Source organism: Rattus rattus, chromosome 2, assembly GCF_011064425.1.
Source record: "Rattus rattus isolate New Zealand chromosome 2, Rrattus_CSIRO_v1, whole genome shotgun sequence".
Lineage (NCBI taxonomy): Eukaryota > Metazoa > Chordata > Mammalia > Rodentia > Muridae > Rattus > Rattus rattus.
This window is the reverse complement of record NC_046155.1, coordinates 102,811,271-102,835,284: the sequence shown is the minus strand read 5'-3', so window position 1 is coordinate 102,835,284 and position 24,014 is coordinate 102,811,271. Positions and strand designations below refer to the sequence as shown.

Genomic DNA, 24,014 nt, shown 5'->3' with positions numbered 1-24,014 from the left:
GAGGAGGAAAGACTGATCAACAGACTGGCTGAGATGAAATGATTCCTAATGAAATGATTCCTAAGGACATTCTTCTATACTCATAGATACGTACTCTATCCAGTCATCAGGGAAGTCTCCTTTAGCTGCAGACCAGAAAAGATACAGAGACCTGTAGCCAGACATTATGTAGAAAGAGAGTCTAAATTTGAAATCTCCATCAAACCTCTCCCCTCAGAGCTTAGGGAATCCTGTGGAAGAGTGAGTGGAAAGCTTCTAAGAACCAGGGTATGGAGAGCATCCAGGGAATAAACTAAGCAATGTGCACATGAGCTTATAGACACTGAAGCAGGAAGAACAGGGCTTACGGGAGTCTACAGCAGTTCCTCTGTGTATATATTAAAGCTGTTAGTTGGGAGGGGGGACATGAAGAGGGACAACAAATGGGATGTAAATTGAATTTTAAAAATCTGTCAAAAAAACCCACAGTTTTTTGTTTTTTGTTTTTTTTTTAGTTATTTTTTTGCTTTGGTTTGGTTTTGGTTTTGTATTTTATGGAACTCCTGACTGTGAGAATAAGTTGGTCTCTGAATTTGTTACCTGCACTTGAGACTCTCTACCTCCTATGTTGGTTGCCCTCTCCTATGTTAATGTGAAAGTCTTTGCTTCATTTTATTAGACTATTAGACTTAATTTGTTATGTTTGGTTGTTATCTCATAGAGATCTCTTTTTTTCTGAGAGAATGGGATTGGATCCAATGGTTAGTGGATTTGGAAAGAACTGGGATGGGTAGAGGGAGTGAAACTATAATTAGGATACACTGTATGAAAAAAATAAATCTATTTTCAATTAAAATTTAAAAATAGAGAATAAATGATATACTGTGATAATGTACTTCCTAAATGTCTCTAATATCCTCTCCTCTTTCTAAGAATGGAAATCTATTTTATGTTTTCTCTATAGAACTATTCAACATCTTTTTTTTATTTCAAAAGAAGTTCTATGCTTATTACATTTCACAATTCTTTATTTCCTTCTGTTTTAATTGAGAAATGAAAGGTTCTCATATCATATGTTTATGAAGTTATTCTGAAGTATTAACAAATAACATTTGTCACTGATTAAATTGATTAGGTGGGTTTTATTATAGGTAATTAAACAATTTCACTATTACATAAGCTATTATGGAGCTCTTATGAAAAATTATGGTCAGAGCTAGTTGATAACACAATAATGCATTTATGAGTAATTTTTATACCTATTTAAGGTTTCTATATACCATAAGTGATTTTCATAATACCCATGGAAACCTGACTTTTCCCCCAAAGACACTTTTTATTGAGACAGAGTTCCATGTAGCCCATGCTGGCTCCACTTCTGCCTTAATTCTTTTTTTCCCCATCTTTATTAACTTGAGTATTTCTTATTTACATTTCGATTGTTATTCCCCTTCCCGGGTTTCTGGGTTTCTGGGCCAACATCTGCCTAACTCCTCTGCCTCCCCTTCTCCATGGGTGTTCCCCTCCCCATTCTCCCCCCATTACCACCCTCCCTACAACAATCACATTTACTAGGGGTTCAGTCTTGGCAGGACCAAGGGCTTCCCCTTCCACTGGTGCTCTTACTAGGCTATTCATTGCTACCTATGCAGTTGGAGCCCAGAGTCAATCCATGTATAGTCTTTGAGTAGTGGCTTAGTCCCCTGGAAGCTCTGGTTGGTTGGCGTTGTTGTTCATATGGGGTCTCAAGCCCCTTCAAGCTCTTTTAGTCCTTTCTAAGATTCCTTCAACGGGGGTCCTGTTCTCAGTTCAGTGGTTTAATGATGGCATTTGCCTATGTATTTTCTGTATTCTGGCTGTGTCCCTCAGGAGAGATCTACATCCGGTTCCTGTCGGCCTGCGCTTCTTTGCTTCATCCATCTTATCTAGTTTGGTGGCTGCATATGTGTGGGCCACATGTGAGGCAGGCTCTGAATGGGTGTTCCTTCTGCCTCTCTTCTAAACTTTGCCTCCCTATTCCCTTCCAAGGATATTCTTGTTCCCCTTTTAAAGAAGGAGTGAAGCATTCACATTTTGGTCATCCTTCTTGAGTTTCATGTGTTCTGTGCATAAAGGGTAATTCAAGCATTAGGGCTAATAGCCACTTATCAATGAGTGCATACCATGTGTGTTTTTCTGTGATTGGGTTACCTCACTCAGGATGATATTTTCCAGTTCCCTCCATTTGCCTATGAATTTCATAAAGTCATTGTTTTTGATAGCTGAATAATATTCCATTGTGTAGATGTACACATTTGCTGTATCCATTCCTCTGTTGAAGGGCATCTGGGTTCTTTCCAGCTTCTGGCTATTATAAATAAGGCTGCTATGAACATAGAGGGGCATGTGTCTTTGTTATATGTTGGGGCATCTTTTGGGTATATGCCCAAGAGAGGTATAGCTGAGTCCTCAGGTAGTTCAATGTCCAATTTTCTGAGGAACCTCCAGACTGATTTCCAGAATGGTTGTACCAGTCTGCAATCCCACCAACAATGGAGGAGAGTTCCTCTTTCTCCACATCCTCGCTAGCATCTGCTGTCACCTGAGTTTTTGATCTTAGCCATTCTGACTGGTGTGAGGTGGAATCTCAGGGTTGTTTTGATTTGCACTTCCCTGATGACTAAGGATGTTGAACATTTCTTTACGTACTTCTCAGCCATTTGATATTTCTCAGCTGAGAATTCTTTGTTTAGCTCTGTACCCCATTTTTAATAGGGTTCTTTGACTGGGGACTAACTTCTTGAATTCTTTGTATATTTTTTGGACATTAACCCTCCATTGAATATAGGATTGGTAAAGATCTTTTCCCAATCTGTGAGTTGCCATTTTGTCCTAATGACATTGTCCTTTACCTCACAGAAGCTTTGAAGTTTTATGAGGTCCCATTTGTTGATTCTTGATCTTAGAGCATACACCATTGGTGTTTTGTTCAGGAAATTTTCCCCAGTGCCCATGTGTTCGAGATTCTTCCCCACTTTTTCTTCTATTAGTTTGAGTGTATCTGGTTTGATGTGGAGGTCCTTGATCCACTTGGACTTAAGCTATGTGCAGAGTGATAAAAATGGATTTATTTGCATCTTTCTACATGATGACCTCCAGTTGAACCAGTTCCATTTGTTGAAAATGCTATCTTTTTTCCATTGGATGGATTTACCTCCTTTGTCAAAGATCAAGTGACCATAGGTGTGTGGATTCATTTCTGGGTCTTCAATTCTGTTCCATTGGTCTATCTGTCTGTCTCTGTACAAATACCATGCAGATTTTTATCACTATTGCTCTGTAATACTGCTTTAGATCAGAGATGGTGATTTCCCCAGAAGTTCTTTTATTGTTGAGTATAGTTTTCCCTATCCTGGGATTTTTGTTATTCCCAATGAATTTGCAAATTGTTCTATCTAACTCTTTGAAGAATTGGATTGGTATTTTGATTGGGATTGAACTGAATCTGTAGATTGCTTTTGGCAAAATGGCCATTTTTACTATATTAATTCTGCCAATCCATGAGCATGGGAGGTCTTTCCATCTTCTGAGATCTACTTCAATTTCTTTCTTCAGAACTTCTTGAAGTTTTTTTCATACAGATCTTTTTCACTTGTTTGGTTAGAGTCACACTGAGGTATTTTATATTATTTGGGACTATCGTGAAGGATGTCATTTCCTTAATTTCTTTCTCAGCCTGTTTATCCTTTGAGTAGAGGAAGGCTAAAGATTTGTCTGAGTTAATTTTATACCCAGACACTTTGCTGAAGATATTTTTCAGGCTTAGTAGTTCTCTGATGGAACTTTTGGGGCACTTAAGTACACTATCATATCATCTGCAAATAGTGATATTTTGACTTCTTCCTTTCCAATTTGTATCCCTTTCACCTTCTTTCATTGTCTGATTGTTCTGGCTAGGACTTGGAGTACTATATTGAAAAAGTAGGGAGAGAGTGGGCAGCCTTGTCTAGTCCATGATTTTACTGTGATTGCTTCAAATCTCTTTCCATTTAGTTTAATGTTAGCTACTGGTTTGTCATACATTGATTTTACTATATTTATGTATGGGCCTTGAATTCCTGATCTTTCCAAGGACTTTGATCATGAAGAGGTGATCAAATTCTGTCTCAGCATCTAATGAAATGATCATGTGGTTTCTTTCTTTGAGTTTGTTTGCATGGTAGATTACGTTGATGGATTTCAGTATATTGGACCATCCCTGAATCCCTGGGATGAAGCCTACCTGATCATGATGATGATCGCTTTGATGTGTTCTTATATTCAGTTTGCAAGAATTTTATTGAGTAGTTTTCCATTGATACTCATATGGGAAATTGGTCTGATGTTCTCTTTCTTTGTTGGGTCTTTGTGTGGTTTAGGTATAAGTGTAATTGTGGCTTCATAGAAGGAATTCGGTAGTGCTCCGTCTGTTTCCATTTTGTGGAATAGTTTGGACTGTATTGGTAAGAGGTCTTCTATGAAGGTCTGATAGAATTCTACACTAAACCCATCTGGTCCTGGGCTCTTTTTGGTTGGGAGACTTTTAATAACTGCTTCTAGTTCGTTAGGGTTTATCTGTTCCTGATTTAACTTTGGTACCTGTTATTTGTCTATAAAATTGTCCATTTCCTCCAGATTTTCCTGTTTTGTTGAATACAGGCTTTTGTAGTAGGATCTGATTTTTTTTTCAATTTCCTCAGATTCTGTTATGTCTCCCTTTTCATTTCTAATTTTGTTAATTTGGATACACTCTCTGTGCCATCTGGTTAGTCTTTCTTAGGGTTTATTTATCTTGTTGATTTTCTTAAAGAACCAGCTCCTGGTTTTCTTGATTCTTTGTATAAATCTTTTTTTCTACTTGGTTGAAAAAAGCCCTAAGTTTGATTATTTCCTGCCTTTTACTACTTTTGTGTGTATTTGCTTCATTTTGTTCTAGGATGAAATATTCTATAAATATCTGTTAAATCCTTTTCATTCATAACTTCTGTTAGTTTCTCTATGTCTCTGTTTAATTCCTGTTTCCATGATCTGCCCATTGATGAGAGTGGGATGTTGAAACCTACTATTATTGTGTGATGTGCAATGTATGATTTGAGCTTTAGTAAGGTTTCTTTTATGAAAGTAGGTTCCCTTGCATAGATATTTAGGCTTGAGAGTTCATCTTGGTGGGTTTTTCTTTTGATAAATATGAAGTGTCCTCCCTTATCTTCATTATTATTTTTTTATTTTCTGAAATTATAATCCAATTACATAATTTTCTCTTCTCCTTTCCTTTCCTCTCTCCTTCCCCTCCCATGCATCGTCCTTGCGCTTTTCCAAATTTATAGCCTCTTTTCCATTAAGTATTGTTGGATCATATACATATCCCTAAACAAATAAATACTCATGCAGTCTGTATAATGTTACCCCTCTGAATGTTTTCAGGGTTGACTTGAATAATAATAATCAGTTTTCCTTTCCCCCAAGGAAAACCAGTTCTATCCTTGGCATTCCTCAGCTGGTGGTAGTTTTGTGTATTTTAGCCCTCTTCCTTCCATGTCAGTTGTTTATTGGTGTCATCCCTGGTCAGCTCATGTTTCGGCAGTCATGTTGGTGAGACCTTAAGAATGTATCTTCTGACATCTGAGGAGGCACAATCTTATAGCAAACTCCCTGATCCTCTGGCTCCCACAGTCTGTCCACTTCCTTTTCCAAAGCACTCCTTGATCCTCAGGTGGAGCTGTTGAGTTGTAACTGCATTGGCGTGGACTGGGCTTCATAACTGCATTTTCATTAGTCGTGGGTTTCTGTAATGGTATTCTTATGTTGCAGAGAAAAGTTCACCCAGCCAGATGCTACCCATTCTTCTCCAGGATCTAGCAGTGCTCAGCTATTCTAACCCTTTGCGAAGTGTTTTGAAAGGAGTTAGTAGAGCTTGTCTGATTCAAGTGCTGGAATTCATAATCTCAAACCAATAAATATTGTATGATCATGGTCACCAAGAGAAATATGAAAAGGAGAAGCATAAGAGATGAATAACTTCTTAGGACAAATTTTAGTATGAATATGATGTTTAGTTTTGTCAACTTGATCAAATTAATATCTAAGTCATTAATGAGGCATGGCTTTGGCATACTGAAAAGCTCCAAAGGGGATTAACTGAGCAGGTGATCTCTCCTGAGTCTGGAGTGATCCCAAGGGCTGAGTTCACATGGATAATTTTAAAGAACAGTAGGAGAAAGCCAGTTGAATCCCATCTGTCTCTCTTGCTTCCTGCTCTGTCTAGACGAGAGGAAGAAGCTTCATCCTCTCTTTCCTATATACAAAAATCGTTCCACTACCACAACTTTCCTGATAGACTGCAGCCACTAAATCGTGGGTGAAAATGACTCTTTTCCTAAAGTCATTCTGCCAGGTATCTTGTCACAGCAATGAGAAAAGCAACCAATACAGTGAAGCTGTCAAAAGTCCTGTGAAAATGTCAACTTCATTGCTTTTCATATTTACATAAAATAAAATTCACACTTTTTTGCTATTTCATAAATTTTGAGACATTTGAGCCTTCTGAGCCTCAACCTAATCATGACACAGAAGCATTCCATCATTCCAAACCATTCACGGAAGTTACTCCTTTGTAGCTAGCTCTTCCCTCTCGCTGTTTGACCCTGAGAATTCATATCCATTCTTTAACTGTAATCTTTGTTCACTGAAAATAATCACAGAAAGCAAATGATCCACTCATTAGCCCTGTAATTATTTCCTCTTAACTATACCTTGTCTTTCCATTTTTAACTATGTATTTTAACATTTCTTTTCTGAGACAGGGTTTCTCTGTATAACCCTGGCCATCCTAGAACTTGCTCTGTAGACCAGACTGGCCTTGAACTCAGATTTGACTGTTTCTGACTCCTGAGTGCTGATTCCACCACCTGTGTCACCACCACCTGGATTGTTTTAAAATTTTTAAAAATATTTTAGACTTAATTTATGAAATCAAGTATATATTTATGATATATATGATTTTTAATGAATTCTGATTTTAGTTAAGAATATATTTTTCTACAATTTCTCATCTAGATATTTTTACTGTTAGGTTTCACAACCCTTTCTAAGTCACTTTCTGTACAACTATTTTACATAAAATTATTACAGAGTAATTTGTTGAAGAAGCTCTACTTTCTGCATTATTTTGCTGGGTTTTTTTTTTCTTGTCTATATTTTGTGGAAGTTTCCTAGACTCTTTGTATTGCACAATGGTTATGTGTTTATTTCTTTTACACATCCCTAAGAACTATGGACTTACAGGGTACTAGGAGCCAAATAGGTTCTTTCCTATTTTACTCACTTTTTCAATATCATTTTTACCTATTTTTGTTCCATTGCTTTTCTTACATGTTGTAGATGCAACTATTGACATCTATAAAAAATTGGGTGGGGTTGACCCTAATTTCATTACATTGTAACAAATATTACAGAGAATTCATTTTTAACTATGTTAAAATTTATAAGATATGAACTAGTTCTGCTTTCAGCCTTTGACAGAGAAGTTTCTTTATGTAGAATGCACAGGTTAGTACAAATACTCATAACAGCTAAAAGGTCTAAGAACCAGGGACGATGAACTGCTCAACTCCGGAGCTCCTGCAAAGCCTGGAGAATGTCACCGAGGAGGGAGAAAGATTGTAAGATACAAAGGATGGGAAGAAGGGCTATGAAGTGTTACCTTCTGGGTGTAACACGGTTGTTACAATCGGGAACAATCAGCAGCTGTGGCTACATGTAGACTTTCATCACACTCATACATATACATGTCCTGTGCACCCACGCATACATATGCATATATTATATGCATAAAAAAATAACAGTATGAAATTCAACATTTCCACAATCTCCCTAATCTCTAGTGTAAGCTTTCTCTTGACTTCTCATGTGATCCATTGACATTTTGTGCACAGAATGACTTATAGTAGGTCTTGGAGGTGGCTAAAACAAAAGGTAAGCACTGTCAGCATTGTAACTGTGGTACCACAAACAGACAGCAGGGGGAACATGAGACTGGTGAAAGGGTTGGGAAAGTCAGACTTCTCAGCTCTAGACTGAGGATGGGTTGCAATAGCACTAGAGAGAACAGCCCTGGAGGAAACTAGCATGCAAAACCCAGGAGAACGAAATATTTTCTTAAGGGCCACATGTTATAATAAAAATATACAAGGGGTACAAAAAAGCATTATAAGGTACATAAAATAAAAAATTTAAAACTCTATATAAGGATAAACTCCAGGATAAAAATAATACTGGAGGAATGAAAAGAGAACAAAAACAAAATCAGGGTTATGATGCATCAAGTAAAAGAGAATATTAGAAGACCTGGGTGTAAATGATATAAAAATTGAAGGTGCATTACAGGAGCCCAGAGGCAGAATAGATAAGACAGGGCAAATAGTTCTCAAACTTGGAAGCCTAGTCATTAGAAATCTTGGATTTAGAATTATAAAACTGGAAAGAAGTAAGTAAATAATTAAATGGCTTCATGAACTACTACCAAATGAATAAATAAAATACACATGGTATTATAATTACAGAAAAAGAAGAGAGAGGACAGGGGAAAATACACAATCTAAATTTTAAAATAACCCAAATCTTAGGGGGAAAGTGGACATACAAATTCAAGAGGTTCTGATGTTTGAGTTAAAATGAAACCAAAAAAAGAGAACCATGCAGGCACCCTTTCTAATGAAACTGTCTAATTCAAAGAGAGAGCGGAACTGTGAAGATGCCTAGAAACAGCTAAATTCATTCGAGGGCGTTTCCACATGAGCTGGGGTCAGAGGATATATTTTCAGCAGAAATCTTGCTTTGTATCAATGTTGTGGATGCTGAACAGGAAAGGTCCAGAAAGAACAATGTAACCACAATGACTCTATGGACCAAAAGCAATGTGCTCAGAAAGTATGTCTTCCAAAATATGTGAAATTGGAGTATTCTCAGAAAACAAAAACTGAAGACTTGCTTTGTAAAAACTTATAAAAGGGGCCCTTCAAGTTAAAATGAAAGACACCACAGAGCAATATGCTGAAACAAAAGCAGGCATTTTGGGGGTTGGGGATTTGGCTCAGTGGTAGAGCGCTTGCCTAGCAAGCGCAAGGCCCTGGGTTCGATCCCCAGTTCCGAAAAAAAAAAATAGAAAAAAAAAAAGCAGGCATTTTGCAAATAAGACAGGTTTGGACTGCATTATTATGATTTCAATTGTCAGTTAAAATAATAGAAACATTTAAAGACACAAATCCAGATCAATGATTATATAATGTGTAAGAGTAATTGGTGACATCAATCTCATAAAATAAGAATGGGTTGTATGGGGATGAATTTTTATCCAATTAATGATATCAGCTTAACAAACCCCTACAAGTTTAATTGTTTTGTGTTTGTATTATTAACCAAAATTAAAATCTAGATAACATGGGCCTGGATTTGAAACTTTTGCAGGTTTGAGGAACTAAGGCCAATTCATTCATCTGCCAAATATTTAAAGTGTAATGGGCAAATCTGAGAGTCGCTTCAGGTCCTAAGGGTTGCACCATTTAGAGTGTTAGATAGTGAAGAGCTGTGGTATGCCAAGGATTTGGTTACTTGGGCCTGTAAAAGGTATGACTGGGTCAAAGGCACTCCTGGAAGGTCTGGGGAAGAAGAGGAGCAGTGAGGGCATTGTACACAGTGGGTACCCAAGTTATTTAGAGGGATATAGGCTGATTGGGTTAAGGATGCAATGGGAAAGCCACAGTCTGGGGTGGGAATGAAAATGCCGGTGATATGCTACCACCTATTTAGACCTGGGAAAGAATGTGTCTATTGAGAACAAGAAGGGCGATACGAATGTGAAAAGTATAGAGAAGAGAAAGGCAAAATAATTTAACCACTGACTCAGGAGAGTCAGAGAATCTTGCTAATCTTGAGGTGTACTTTAGGTAAACATGATTACAAACATACAACTACATGTGTGTAGAGTCAGAGATCAAAACACACTGGGGATTAATACCATGCTGTAGCACATGTAGGATTTGGGTTGATTCTGACCTAAGATTGAGGAAGCAAAGCAAAGTGAATAAGCCATCCCTGAGGAGACTGAACCTGTGACCTGGGTCCTATTACCACCATGTGGTGCTACACTGTGTTAATGGCAATTAGTCAAAACCAGAAGCAACAAAACCAAAAGGGGTCCCCAAAGAACAAACCGGAGACACTCTCAGGGGCTCATTATCCACTGTCTGCAAACAAAAGGCTAGGTAAATATTGTGATAATGGTCAAAGGCCAGACAGGTCAGGGGAAGGTAGGGCACCTAGGACTGCTGGGGTCTATGACTGTCAGGGCAGTGTGGAGTGGAAAGGGGTCTGCTCCTCCCATTCTGAAATCAGGGCTGAGAGCTAGTAATGAAGGGGTCCTTCGGTTCCTGCTGCAATTTAAAGGTCATCATGGTCTTTCTGCTGTGACAAACAGGTTCTTAACTAACCACAGTGCTCTTACTGAGGCTTCCCCATGGGGCTCTGGCAAAGACAGGCCTGGACACCTGGGCTCACCTTCCCTTCACCCCACACCCTCCCCATTCCCCCAGACTCAGTGCGGCTGACAGACATAACATAAAGACTACAACAGAGGCAGTTCACTGCCGCACTAGAGTGTGTGAGGGTCGCTGAGAAGCCAGGTATGGTGAGTAAACTATTAAAGACAGAAGCTGATGTGGGAAAAGCCACAAATGTCAGTCTTGTGGGTGACAATGTAAGTGTGGAGAAGGGAGAAAGAAAGGAATGTGAAGAGAGAAAGGAGGAGCTGGGTGGGCATTGAACGTTCCATTTTTAGTTGTATTTTATTTATTTATTTGTATTATTCTTTAATTTTTTTAACAGTCCAGTTGTTGTCCCCCTCCCATTCTGCCCTCCCACTGCTTCTCATCTCATTCCTCCTCCCCTATCGAGCTTGAGAGCTCAGGATGGAGAGCCATAAAACACTCTAACTAGGAAGTTATTTTGATTCTTTTTAACATAAAAAGTGGACTAGAGCTGGAAAGTTAAAATTGGTCAGGTTGGGGGGGTAAGAAGAGCACAGCGTTCTCAGGGAAGACACAAAGACACGAGGTCATGAAATAATTTTTGTATAATCAAGGGCTTCAAAATTAAAGCTCACGAAGTTCAGCAAGCTATATCTGGTGCAATGGTTAGATGTTGTTATGGAAATAGAAACGAGGAAAGATAAGCTTTGTGTTTAAATCAATCACAGAGTAAGAGGTGTGATTGGAGAGGCTTATTAAAGTATGCTGGATGCATGCAGGCATAGGGATGTGCATCGCAATGCCTGAAGGATCTGGGAGCCTCTGAGCCATAGGAAACTTAAACTGGCCCCTGTGATGTACACTACTGAGGAGACAGATACAACTGTACACACAAGGATATCCAGTGAAGGAGCACACAGCACTAAAAGGGATGGAGGTGGGGGGTGTTGTCAACTGAGGATAAAATGCTCTAAATTTGAATACCATATTTTACAAGTATAATTTATTTACGTCAGACTTGGTTGACCAAAGTTATCATTGGTACATAACTTTAAAACGTATAGTGTAGTTTAGTCAGATCACTGATAGCCACATACCCTGGATGGTAAATTGGAGGAACTTTGATAATTGAATCTGGGCTGCTCTTCTAACTTCCTTTCCCCTAGTGAAATCTACTAAGCTTGTGTTCTCCCAGTCCTTCAGGGAAAAGCTGAATCCCACAGATGGCATTAATGAAGACACAGCATAGAAAAAAAATGTAATATAGTGTGACACAGCTGCTCCCCTCATTCATCCACCCACAGAGATTGGACTAAGAATGTCGAGTGTTATTTACACCAAGGGTCTAAACCCTGACTACATACTTAGCGTCCCTTGATTGCTCTCCTGCACAATGGCTCTGCCCTCATTTTGCATCTTGCTGTTTATATTCATGTGGGTACTTTCTCACATCCATCCTTCAAATGTTCCTGACTTAATATCTTACTTTGTCTCCAACAGTGCTCAGTACTGAGGAATCTCTTTTACTATATTATGAGTTAATGCTGAGACACACAGGAGTCTCTCAAGACAGGGGGCAAAATCACTGCTTTGAAGAGAAATGCACACTCTTAGCCCTGCTTTCCAGCCTGGCCTGATCTAGATCACACAACCCACTGTGTAGTCTGTGCTATAAATTCTATCATTTTGACCACACACTAAAGTCATTCTAAGATTATAGATTTGAGGAAGAAGGGATCAATGTTTGCACTACAGTCAAAGACGCTGTCTGATCCAAGGTCTGGTAAGTGTCAAGAAAAAATTTAAATGTCAAGGCTAGGCCTGGCACATAAATTACTGCAAATTTTTAATACTGTCTGACACTTCGATGTGTCTGCAGGCTGTCTTCATTACACGAGAATCAACTCTCCAGTATAACTAAATATCCTGTCCTAATCACTGCCTCATGTCAGTCAGTTGAGTCTCAGGTAACAGGAAACCAATTTCATAAAGTCCAAAGACTTTGTCTTCTAGAAAATCTTGTGTGGTATTTACAAATGTCTTCCAGCAATGATGTCTTCACTTCCTGTGTTGACTAGCTAAAATTAAACTCTTAGGCTTCAAGTTTCATTTGGAGGTGCACATGTATTTGTAGAAGTTTATTATATATGAAAAATAAGAATAACACAATGGTTTGACATGAAATACTCTCCTAAGGAATTGTTCATGAGATCATGCACTCGTGCATTTAAACATATATATGAATATACATGTGTGTGCATACATATATACACACATGCTGCATTTGTGAGTTCTACAAATTGATAAGATGTTTATGAAGCTCCTGTGAACATATTTGTATGTGAAGTACAGAAGTTATTAACTATGTGCATAAGCGTAATTCATAAAGTCTTTGTGCTTTCTTGGTTGTGTGAATTGTTAAATGATTAGTGATCAGCAATTAATATTGAGTGTTTTAATCCATGATTTTATATATATACATATATATATATGGTAACAATACATATTTATGACCATTGCTTGTGTTTCCACATGGCTTTTCCATATTAGTGCATGTTTAAACATCAATATATTTTTGGAATTATTTGCCTAAAAAATGAGCATATATTTGTTATTTCATTCTTGAGGGTGACATGGATAGGAACACACAATTTTGTTTTCATTAGATCTAGAGACGCTTTACCAATTTTTGCTGAAGTATAATTTGTGTAAATATGTAAGTGTACATGTTTCTAAGTATAAAGGTATATGTGTGAGAAATGTGTGATGTTTGTGAGTGCTGTGCATATCTGTTGCACATGGGTATTCGCACTACCTTCTGAATGTCAATGTGTAGTGGTGTGTGAATGGACATGCTACGTGTGATGAGTGACTGTACAGTAAGATTTTTAATAAGACAAGATGAGACTGATTTAGTTCTCAAATCTAAATGACATTTCTACTTAAATTGCCCCACAAAATCCCTTACAACTTTTCTCTGAAAGCACCAGTCTCAACCACCCACTTTGTTTTGTGTTCTACTAAGCACACCCAGGATATGACCCATTCTTTTCTTTTAATTTTATTTTTCTTGGATATTTTATGTATTTGCATTTCAAATGCTATCCCCTTTCCTGGTTCCCCACTCTCCCACCGCCCCTCCCCCTTCTTCTACAACATGCTAACCCTCCACCCACCTACTCCCTCCTCAACACCCTGGCATTCCCTTACACTGAGGAATCAAGCCTTCACAGGACCAAGGGCTTCTCCTCCTATTGATGCCAGACAATGCCATCCTCTCCTACATATGTGACTGGAGCCATGGCTCCCTCCATATGTACTCTTTGGTTTGTGGTTTAGTCCCTGGGACCTCTGGAGCATCTGATTGGTTGATATTGTCGCTCTTCCTATGGGGTTGGAAACCCCTTCAACTCCTTCAGTCCTTCCCCTAACTCCTCCACTGGAGTCCGTGTGTTCAGTCTGATGGTTAGAGTTCCAAGCATCCTCATCTGTTTCAGTAAGGCTCTGGCAGAGCCTCTCAGGAGATATCCATATCTGGCTCCTGTCAGCAAGCACTTCTTGGCATCAGCAATAGTGCCTGGGTTTGGTGGCTGCATATAGGATGAATCCCCAGGTGGGGCAGTCTCTGGATGACCTTTTCTTCAGTTCCTGCTGCACTCTTTGAACTGGTATTTCCTCCCGTGAGTGCTTTGTTCTCCCTCTAAGAAGGACTGAAGCCTCTACATTTTTGGTATTCCTTCTTCTTGAGCTCCATATGATCTGTGAGTTTTTCCTTCGGTATTCCAAGCTTTCGGGCTAATATTCATTTATCAGTGAGTGCATTCCATGTGTATTCATTTGTGACTGGGTTACCTCTCTCAGGAGGAAATTTTATAGTTCTATCTATCCATTTGCCTAAGAATTTCATGCAGTCATTGATTTAAATAGCTGAGTACACTCCATTCCACATTTTCTGTATCCATTCCTCTGTTGCAGTGCATCTGGGTTCTTTCCAGCTTCAGGCTATTATAAATAAGGCTGCTATGAACATAGCAGACCATGTGTCTTTGTCATATGTTGGAGCATCTTTTGGGTGTATGCCCAGGAGTGATATATCTGGGAAATCTCAGAAATGTTCTCTAAAGTACATGCAGACCTTCAGTGTCCTGGGTACAAGCCCATCTACTCAGAAGCACTTTCTAGAATGTATGTTATACAGAGACACCCCAACATCCACAGGAAGATAGTGGTAACTTATTCACTGTGAAGAAAGGACTACAGTAACAGTAAGACTAATATTATAAGAAAGCATCTATGGAGTGTATTTCAGGATGGTGGAAGTAGATGGGGATGCTTTGAGAAATAATTAAGATGAAAACATTTCAGAGATAAGAGGCAGAACCCAGAAGAAATTTTAAGAGAAACACAGTGTAGGAAATGCTACACAGACATGCAAAGGGTTTAGGAAACATTTTACTTGACATTGAGTTTATACAAGGGATAATATTCGTAGCAGTAAATAATAAACCTTCTCTATAAGGTAAAATCCTAATTATATGAGAAACAAACAAACAAAAAGAGCAATGGAGATAGCAGAGACTAAGTCACACTCTGTACCTAACACAAGCATGACGGGAAGAATGATGTCACAGGAAGTTGGAGAACAAGAGGAGCAATATCTGCACGGGAATGCCATGATGCATTTTAGATGGATGGCACAGAGAGGAAGAACACTCTTTTATAAGATGTAATAATTGAAGAGTATAAAAAACAGCAACACATCTTTATATCTAAAGAGGCGTGGCAATGCTGGAAGGTTCCTATGCCTAAGTTCAAATATAGCAGGAGTGATTTTAAAAAGTACTTGTCAGAATCCTGATTGTAAAGGGGTTGATGAGAGAGAGAGAGAGAGAGAGAGAGAGAGAGAGAGAGAGAGAGAGAGAGAGAGAGCAGTCTAACAGTCACATATGACAACAAAGGCCTGAAATAGTCCCAGATACTTAGAAAGCTGAGGTAGGAGGATTACATGAGCTCATTAGTTTGAGATCACCTGGGCAACATAAGAGAACTCTCTCAACAAGAAGCAAGGATGTGGCTTTTTCTTAAAGCAGTGCATAAACAAAAGGCCTTAGGCAAGAAGATAGAGCTATATTGTCAAATTCCATGTGAGAAATGGAAAAATACAAAGAAAGGGGACAGAAAGGCAGATAAATTGATAGAAAAGCCCATGGTATGGCAGATAGAAGTCCCAGCTAGGAGCACTTCCTGCTTAGTGAATAGAGAAGGTGAGATCTGAGAGCAGCAATGTGGCTTCCCCAGCAACTGATATGAAAGTCTGCCTAATAAAGAGGAAACAAAACATTAGAGCTGAGGCCACAGTCTCAGAACTCTAAAACAGACTCGAGGTATTATTTTTCTTGCCCCAAGCCACTTCATCACATCAGAACAAATCCTGGACTACCAATCCAGATCTCTCTCTAGCATTTACACAGAACTATAGCTTTGTGGGAGACACCGGTTAATTTTTGATGTTTTAAAAACATACATGACACAATATTTCATAAGTATTTTTAAACAGTTTTTCTCAAACTACAGTATTTCTTCAACTGAACCATTGACATTGAGGTTCTTTGTTCATTATTTTCCCCTTTATGAGAACTTCTACTTGTTTGCTCTAAAAAGCACAGTTCCATATGCCTCTTTATGTCTTGTGAGTCTTACCCTCAGATACCTAAACTTAACTGCAGACACTAATAATGAGTTTATTTCATTAGGGCCTGCCCAATTGCTCCCAGTGGGACTACACAATTTCATAATAAAAAAAAATTGATCTAAGTATTTTCTTACAACTTCCTTCCAGTAGAAATTTTTATTCTTTAAAAGTATTTTTATCTGACATGTGTAAAAGAATGCTTTGTCTTTTAAAATATGGCATTAATGAAGACACAGCATAGAAAAAATGTAATATAGTTGACACAGAACTGCTCCCCTAATTCATCCACCCACAGAGGTTGGACTAAGAATGTCGAGTGTTATCTACACCAAGGGTCTAAACCCTGACTACATACTCAGCATCCCTTGATTGCTCTCTTGCACAATGGCTCTGCCCTCACTTTTTCAATATTCTGTCAGTAATATTGAAATTAACTTTTATGTGTTTACTTTCTTTTATGTTTTTCCTATGATAATCACTAACTATGCACAGCCATCTTTTATATTAGCTTTCCATCCATTTATTGATTACTTATAGTTCTTCAGGTAGACCAAATTCTTCATTTCTCTCAGGAATGTGGGCTGAAATCCTTTTCCTGTGAATGAAATTATTGTTCCATTCATCCCTTCATATTTTACCTGTACATATGGTTTGCAGTTAATGTTACCCTTGCTTTATTACAGTTGGTTTGCTTTGGCTTGATTTCATCAAGATGGGGGTCTTTTGGAGTTGGTCAGCTGCCCATAAATTCACAATTTCCATTCCACCTCCCAAGTACTCTCATCACATTTATGTAACATTGCGTAAAGCCTAATTATTTAATTTATTACTATTATGTTTGTTAATATTTTATGTGTTAAATATAATCTAATTAGTGTCAGATAAGAGTTTTATGATATTATAATGTTATAGCTTTTTTTAATCTAAATTTTATTGCAATGTCTTATATATCTGATAATCTCTTAGGAAGTTTTCTGATCATTTATCTACTGAGTTTTCCAACCTACAAATCAGAAATATATCTGCACATTCCTTGGAATTTGTAATTTCTTAACTCTTTTTGTAATTTTCAAAATATAAAGTTGATTTATTTTGTGTTTTATATACTTTTAAAATGCTGTTTTGAATGCAAATACTTTCCAAATTTGATATCTAATTTCTTCAGTTTTACCATATGGGAACATGATCAGTGTTTGCTGGTAACCTTCATAGTCTGTGGCTTTGTTAAACTCATTATTTTAATCAGTACATTTTAGTCAACACCCAGAATTTCTACACATGGGTGCATGACATGTATGGGTAAAGATTATTGCAATGGTTCCTAGTCAAACAAAGTTAACTAAGTCATGTATAACTAAGATTCTAGAGCCTAATTTGCAGTACCAGAAGGATGTATTTTTTTTAAATCTATTTGTTTTTAATTAATTTATTTATTAAATTTACATCTGGAACCTAGCTTCCCCTTCCCCCTCTCTCATGCATGCTCTCCGGTTGGTAGTTCAGTCGCCATAGTGTCCTTGACTCCTCTGTCTCCTTCAATCCTTCCTTTCCCCTTTTCCACAAGATTTCCCAAGCTCTGCCTTATGTTTGGCTATGGGTCTCTGCATCTGTTTCCATCAGCTACTGGGTGAAGCCTCTCAAAGGACAGTTATTTTAGGCCCCTGTTTGCATGTATGCTACCCTGTGGTTTTCTCTTTCTAGTGTTTTGTACAAATTTAGAATCAAGATCACCCTGTATAGCCCAAGTATACTGCAAAGTTAAATCTGAGAGGTGCACTTAAGTAAAAGGAAAGGGAATCATGAAGCCATGGCTCATTGAGAAATAAATGATTAAAGAAAATATCTAATATATTAATATATATCATTAAAAGTCACTTTTATCAGTTTTCCAATGGAATGTCAATAGGTTCATCATTCATTCTCCAGTTCTTACCCCATGTACTGGAATAGTTGGTCAACATACAATGAAATCAATAGTATTTTAATGGCCTTTTTGTTTCATTTTAGTTGTTATTATTAATAATGGTTTTTGTTTGTTCTAATTTTCATATTTTGTTCTATTGTTTGTCTTTGTTTTGAGAGACAGAAATGAATTTGGGTGGGTAAGGAGGTAGGAGTGTCTGCGAGGAATTGGGAGAGGGGAAAGAGTATGATCAAAATATATTGTATGAAAAACAACACAAAACATGAAATATAGCAACAAAGCAATCTAGCTTGTAAACAAAATAGTAATTGGTGACTTTATTGAGAATTGGTAATGGAGCTCAAATGTGGTTAGTAAGGAGCACAGAAGACAGGCAGCCTTTAGTTAAGAAGAGAAGATAATCATGTTAGCATAGATCTCCTGGCGTATATCAAATAAAGAACATTAAATTAGAAGAAAGTGGAGACCAAAACAAGGTTAAAGGAATATACATAAGCACAAAGAATAGCTATACAAAGCAAGCTACAGCTGGGGATGGAGGGTAGGCATGTGAGGGGGCATGAATGCACTATTTGAATGAGTCTATGCCTAGAGGGGAGAGACAGGTTGTAGAAGGTACCATCCAAACATGCAAACAAAACAAAAAAAAAAAAGAAACAAGGCCATGATTAATTAAATAAGCTTAATTACTTTTCAGGTTTCAGAGTGATCCTGAACTATGTCACCATTTTCCACTCAGGAAACCTCAAATAGCAGCACATTAATGGCCCCCACTTTCCTGTTAGTTGGCCTGCCTGGCCTGGAAGCTACACCATCCTGGTGGTCAGTTCCTCTCATCACTATCTACCTTCTCTCTGCCCTGGGCAATGGTACGATCCTCTGGATCATTGCCCTGGAGCCCACACTGCATCGACCAATGTACTTCTTCCTCTTCTTGCTTAGTGTGTCTGATGTTGGCTTGGCCACAGTGCTAATGCCCACCCTGCTAGGCCTGGCCTTTACTGATGCTCACGCTATCCCCGCCTCAGCCTGCCTTCTACAGATGTTCTTCATTCATGTCTTTTCTGTTATGGAGTCCTCTGTCTTGCTCGCCATGGCCTTTGATCGGGCAGTAGCCATCTGCCGCCCTCTTCACTACTCAGTCCTCCTCACCAATGGTGTCATTAGCAAGATTGCCGTAGCCATCGCTTTCCGATGCTTGAGTCTCCATCTGCCCCTGCCATTCCTATTGGCTCACATGCCATATTGCCGTCCACAGGTCCTGACACACTCTTACTGCTTACACCCGGATATGGCTCGCCTAGCTTGCCCAGGAACATGGGGTGCATTCTATAGCCTGGTTGTGGTACTGTCAGCGATGGCACTAGACCCTCTGCTAATCTTCTTCTCATACGGCCTGATTGGCAGAGCATTGCAAGGTGTGGGGTCTACCGAGGATCGCTGGAAGGCTGGTCAAACGTGTGCTGCTCACCTCTCTGCTGTGCTCCTCTTCTACACACCCATGATTCTCTTGGCACTCATTAACCGATTCAAGCTGCCACTCCCTCTGCCTGCCCATACTCTCCTCTCCTATGTCCACTTCCTGCTCCCTCCGCTGATAAACCCAGTTCTCTACAGTGTCAAGATGAAGGAGATTAGAGAAAAAATTCTCAAGAGGTTACTACCCAGAAAGGTGGGTTGTGCTTTGTGAGGAAAGATGCTCCTCCGTGCTCGTGATAAAGAACTCCCAATGCAAAGGCTTCCATGACTGAAAATTCACTTCGCCTTAGCTGACAGGTTACTTCAGTCCATTCATATCTATACACAAATTAGTTACTTTTTTCTACAACTGTATATGAGCATGTTGAAGAAAACATAAAAGTCCCAGAGAACTGAAGTGAGCCATCTATTGTGGCACTATCGCTAGCATTAGAAAGAGCTGGATTCTGTATCATACCACAGTCATCCCAGTAAGGGCATGCTTGTTCATTCCATAACTGTGTACCATGTAACTGAGAAGAGTGGAGAATTTAAAGCTACATGGAAGAAAAAAGGTAAGACAAACCTCCTGCCCAGATGGATGGAGAAGAGTTTTCATCTGATTTTCCACTCATATGTAGTATTCCTAGTGATAATCAGAGTAACAAGCATCTCTTATTCATTTTCTTCACACCAAGACATTGCCCATAAAGTGCATCAGCCTAGGGTAAAAACAATTATGTATCTTTCATTATTCATTTTTCAAATTTTAATCAAGATTTTAGTGTATGTATATTTGTGGTTAAAATCCCTTGAACTTGAGAAAAATAACAAGTAAAGATGAATTGATATCACTCAAAGTTAACCAGAGTTGGGCTTTTAATTAATGTTAATAAATATAATGTCCTGAGCAGTGAATGATAGTATGCACCTCTAATCCAATTAAAAAACTGAGGTAGCAGAATTGTGAACTCTAGGCCAGCATGATCTACATAGCAAAACTATATAAAATAAGTGTGTATGTGTGTTTGTGCATGCACATGTACAAGTATATACAGTTTATGCACTGTTCATGAGATGTCTTCATTCTCAGTTCTTTACTTCCCAATAAGACAATTATATATCCTCACCCACACCAGCTACTTCCTCTGTGACTTTGAGATTGGACACCTGATTTCCTCTGTCCTGTGCATGTATCTGCTTGTTAAATAGGGTATTAATGAATGTGATGAGAGAAGGAATCTTCAACAAGACTTAACTTACTATTCTATGGAAAGTGCTTCTCTAGTAGTCTCTGCTCTCACTATCTGGCTTCTAGAATGAGACGCAGTCCAGATCTGAGAAAAATCTGTACCCTGAGGTAAGTACCTGCCACTTGTACACCTGGGGTGAGCCACGAAGTCAAAGCAGTCTAGATCAAGAGAACATTTGTTCATCTAGAGACTACAACATGTGCCATAACTGTGTAAAAGAAGCTTTGTGGATGGTGCTCAACAAAAATGAATGAACACAATTCAATTTTTGTTCAATTCTGTAAGCATAGGATGATTTCTCAATTTTTCTTTATGTTATGTTATCATGACTATTAATATGAGTTCTCCAAGAAGTTCTCAGAAAGATGGAAGGTCGTGTCTACTAAAGAAAAAAGGAAGTTTGAAGGTATGCCAAAGGCTGAAAAGGCTTGTTATGAAAGAGAAATGAAAACCTATAATATCCCCCACAAAGGGGAGACCAAAAAGGTATTCAAGAATCCCAATGCGCCCAAGAGGATGCCTTCATACTTCTTCTTGTTCTGTTCTGAGTACTGCCAAAAAAATCAAAGACGAACATCCTGGCTTAACTTTTGGTGATGTTGCAAAGAAATTAGGAGAGATGTGGAACAGCACCACTCTTGATGGCAAGCAACCCTGTGACAAGAAGGCTGCCAAGCTAAAGGAGAAGTACGAAAAAGATATTGCTGCCTACAGAGCGAAAGGAAAATCCAATGCAATGAAAGGGGGGGTGGTTAACGCTGAAAAGAGCAAGAAAAAGAAGGAAGATGAAATGAGAATGAAAAGGATAAGGAAGAGGAGGAAGATGAAGATGAAGAGGATGATGAATAAGTTGGTTCTAGCACATTTTTCTTGTTTATAAAGCATTTAACACCCCCTGTATACAACTCACTCCTTTTAAAGAAAAATAATTGAAATGTAAGGCTGTGTAGGATTTGTTTTAAAACTGCACAGTGTCCTTTTTGTACAGTCAACACACTGCCGAATGTGTCATTAGATAGCCCTGTCTTGGTGGTATTTCAATAGCCACTAACCTTGCCTGATACAGTCTGAGAGTTGTAATTTGGCATGGAAATTTAGAGCAAGTTCTTCTTGGAGCGCAGTACAAATTAGTTCTATATGGGTAGAGAAGTTTGGTTTTGCTTTTTGAGGTTTTTCATCTTCAGTTGTCTCTGATGCAGCCTATAGGAAAATAAATGTTTTTCTGTTAATTGGATACCACTTTGTAATTGCAAAAGAAAAATTGCAGTTGTTTGGTTGATGTTTTGAATGTTTCTAAATAAATACATATTTTTATTTTTTAAAAAAAAAGTCTTCAAGATCTTGCATTCATTCCATCTCTCTCTTCCTCAATGTCCCCTAAACCTTAGTGTAGAATAGGAAGTACAACTGTCTTATTTAAGGCTGAGCCCTCAGCCTTACCATATTCACTATCCTTAAATCTGTAAATCCATCATCATTCACTGCAAAGAGAAGATTCTTTCATTAAGTCTGGAAGTAGCTTTTTTTCTATAAAAATACATAGAAATTCGGAATGCAATTTGATGCTTTGTCAATTTATTTAAACAACAGTGGTATACCCCTGCCTTGGACCTTCCCTCTCATAGTATGGATTGTTGACCAGCTTTCCAATAACAATTATGTCTCCCGTTTGTGGTGTGAGCCTTCAATACAATCAGAATGCGTTTGGTTGCACCCATAATAATTGTGCCACTATTGCACCAATGGACATATTTTGCCTAGTTTTATAGCTTGTGGGGCTCACAACTGAGTAAAACTGCTTGTCATTTCTCCCCCAGAGGCTTCAGCAATGCCTTTTAGAACATTTAAACTCCATAGGGAGGAAGTTTTCAACTCTCTACCTACTTGTTGTGTCTGTATCTTACAACCCATGTATGTCACATATTCAACAATAGGGTCTTCTAACCTAGTTTTGATAGGCAAGAAAAAAAGGACTAGCAAGATCTTGTGTCATTGGGGGCCTATGGGATCTTCTTGACCAATAACTCCTACATAAGTATTTCCTATATGGCATTCAAGATTTTCTGTAGTAATCATTGCTTGAAAGAGCATCAGTATCTACTCGTGCAATGTACCTCCCTTCAATGTATCTTTTATAGTTTTATTTGGTTTCAAGATAGTAGGTTTCCATATGGCTATTTCATACACCCTTCTCTTTGGTTAACATTCCTACACTCACTCCTCATCTCCTCAGTCTCCTATACCCTGCCCTGATATAACATTTCCCTTATAATATTCTCCTAATCTACTTTCATTCCAACTATCTTCTACCAGCTAACTCCCAAAAAGTACTTCATCAACATCATCTTCAGACTCTATGTGTATTTCAAGTTAAACAAACAAAAGAGTCAGTCAGCGCTAGCATTCACATACAGAAGAAAACATATTTGTTTTTTCGGGCCTGGGTTGGGTTGCCTCACTCATTATAATTTTGTCCAGTTTCATCGATATACACATTTTCATCATTTTGGTTTTCTTTACAATGGACTAGATTCAATGGAAGAATAGTCAAATCTGGAAATAGCCAAATGATCAGAAAAATGGAATGAACTACATTATATTCATAATGCAATATTAGTCAACAATAAAGTATAGCTACAAATTAGAAAATGGGTGAATTTTGAATCTAATGTTGAATAAAAATTGTCAGACACAAAAAAGGTACAGACTATATCACCCCAGTTCCTATGTCATTATTGAACAGATAAAATGAAGTCCCTGGTCCTAGTAATCTGAAAGGTGTTCGCCCACTGGAAGAGGAGAACAAGAGAGCTTTGGATTGTGATGAGCATGGTTCGTATCTTTAATTAATGTCTGCATTTCAAGTATATGTAAACGTGATAAATTACATGCTATCAACTTTTCTGCACTTTAAAAAATGACACTTTAAGACACACACATTAAAAGTTGAACATTTAATATATCCAAATTGTGCTATAATTTTAAACACTGTATACTTTGATGGATATTTACATTTGAGTGACCCATGTAGCCGGCATTTTAGACTGAGAGGGACCATCCCAGCAATACTTCACAACTGGGTGATGGTTTCATGTTCTTAAAATCCAAAATAATTTAATAGCCCTGTGTCTTCAATATTACCTCAAACAAAGGAAGGGAAACATCAG

At 38.2% G+C, this 24,014-nt stretch overlaps 1 protein-coding gene across 1 annotated transcript; it reads left to right on the top strand.

Moving 5' to 3' along the window:
- The first annotated feature begins 18,854 nt into the window (after window positions 1-18,854).
- Window positions 18,855-19,826, top strand: LOC116894060 (olfactory receptor 51S1). The gene has a single exon (XM_032895783.1). The coding sequence runs from the start codon at window positions 18,855-18,857 to the stop codon at window positions 19,824-19,826; it is 972 nt and encodes a 323-aa protein (XP_032751674.1).
- Window positions 19,827-24,014: the final 4,188 nt, after the last annotated feature.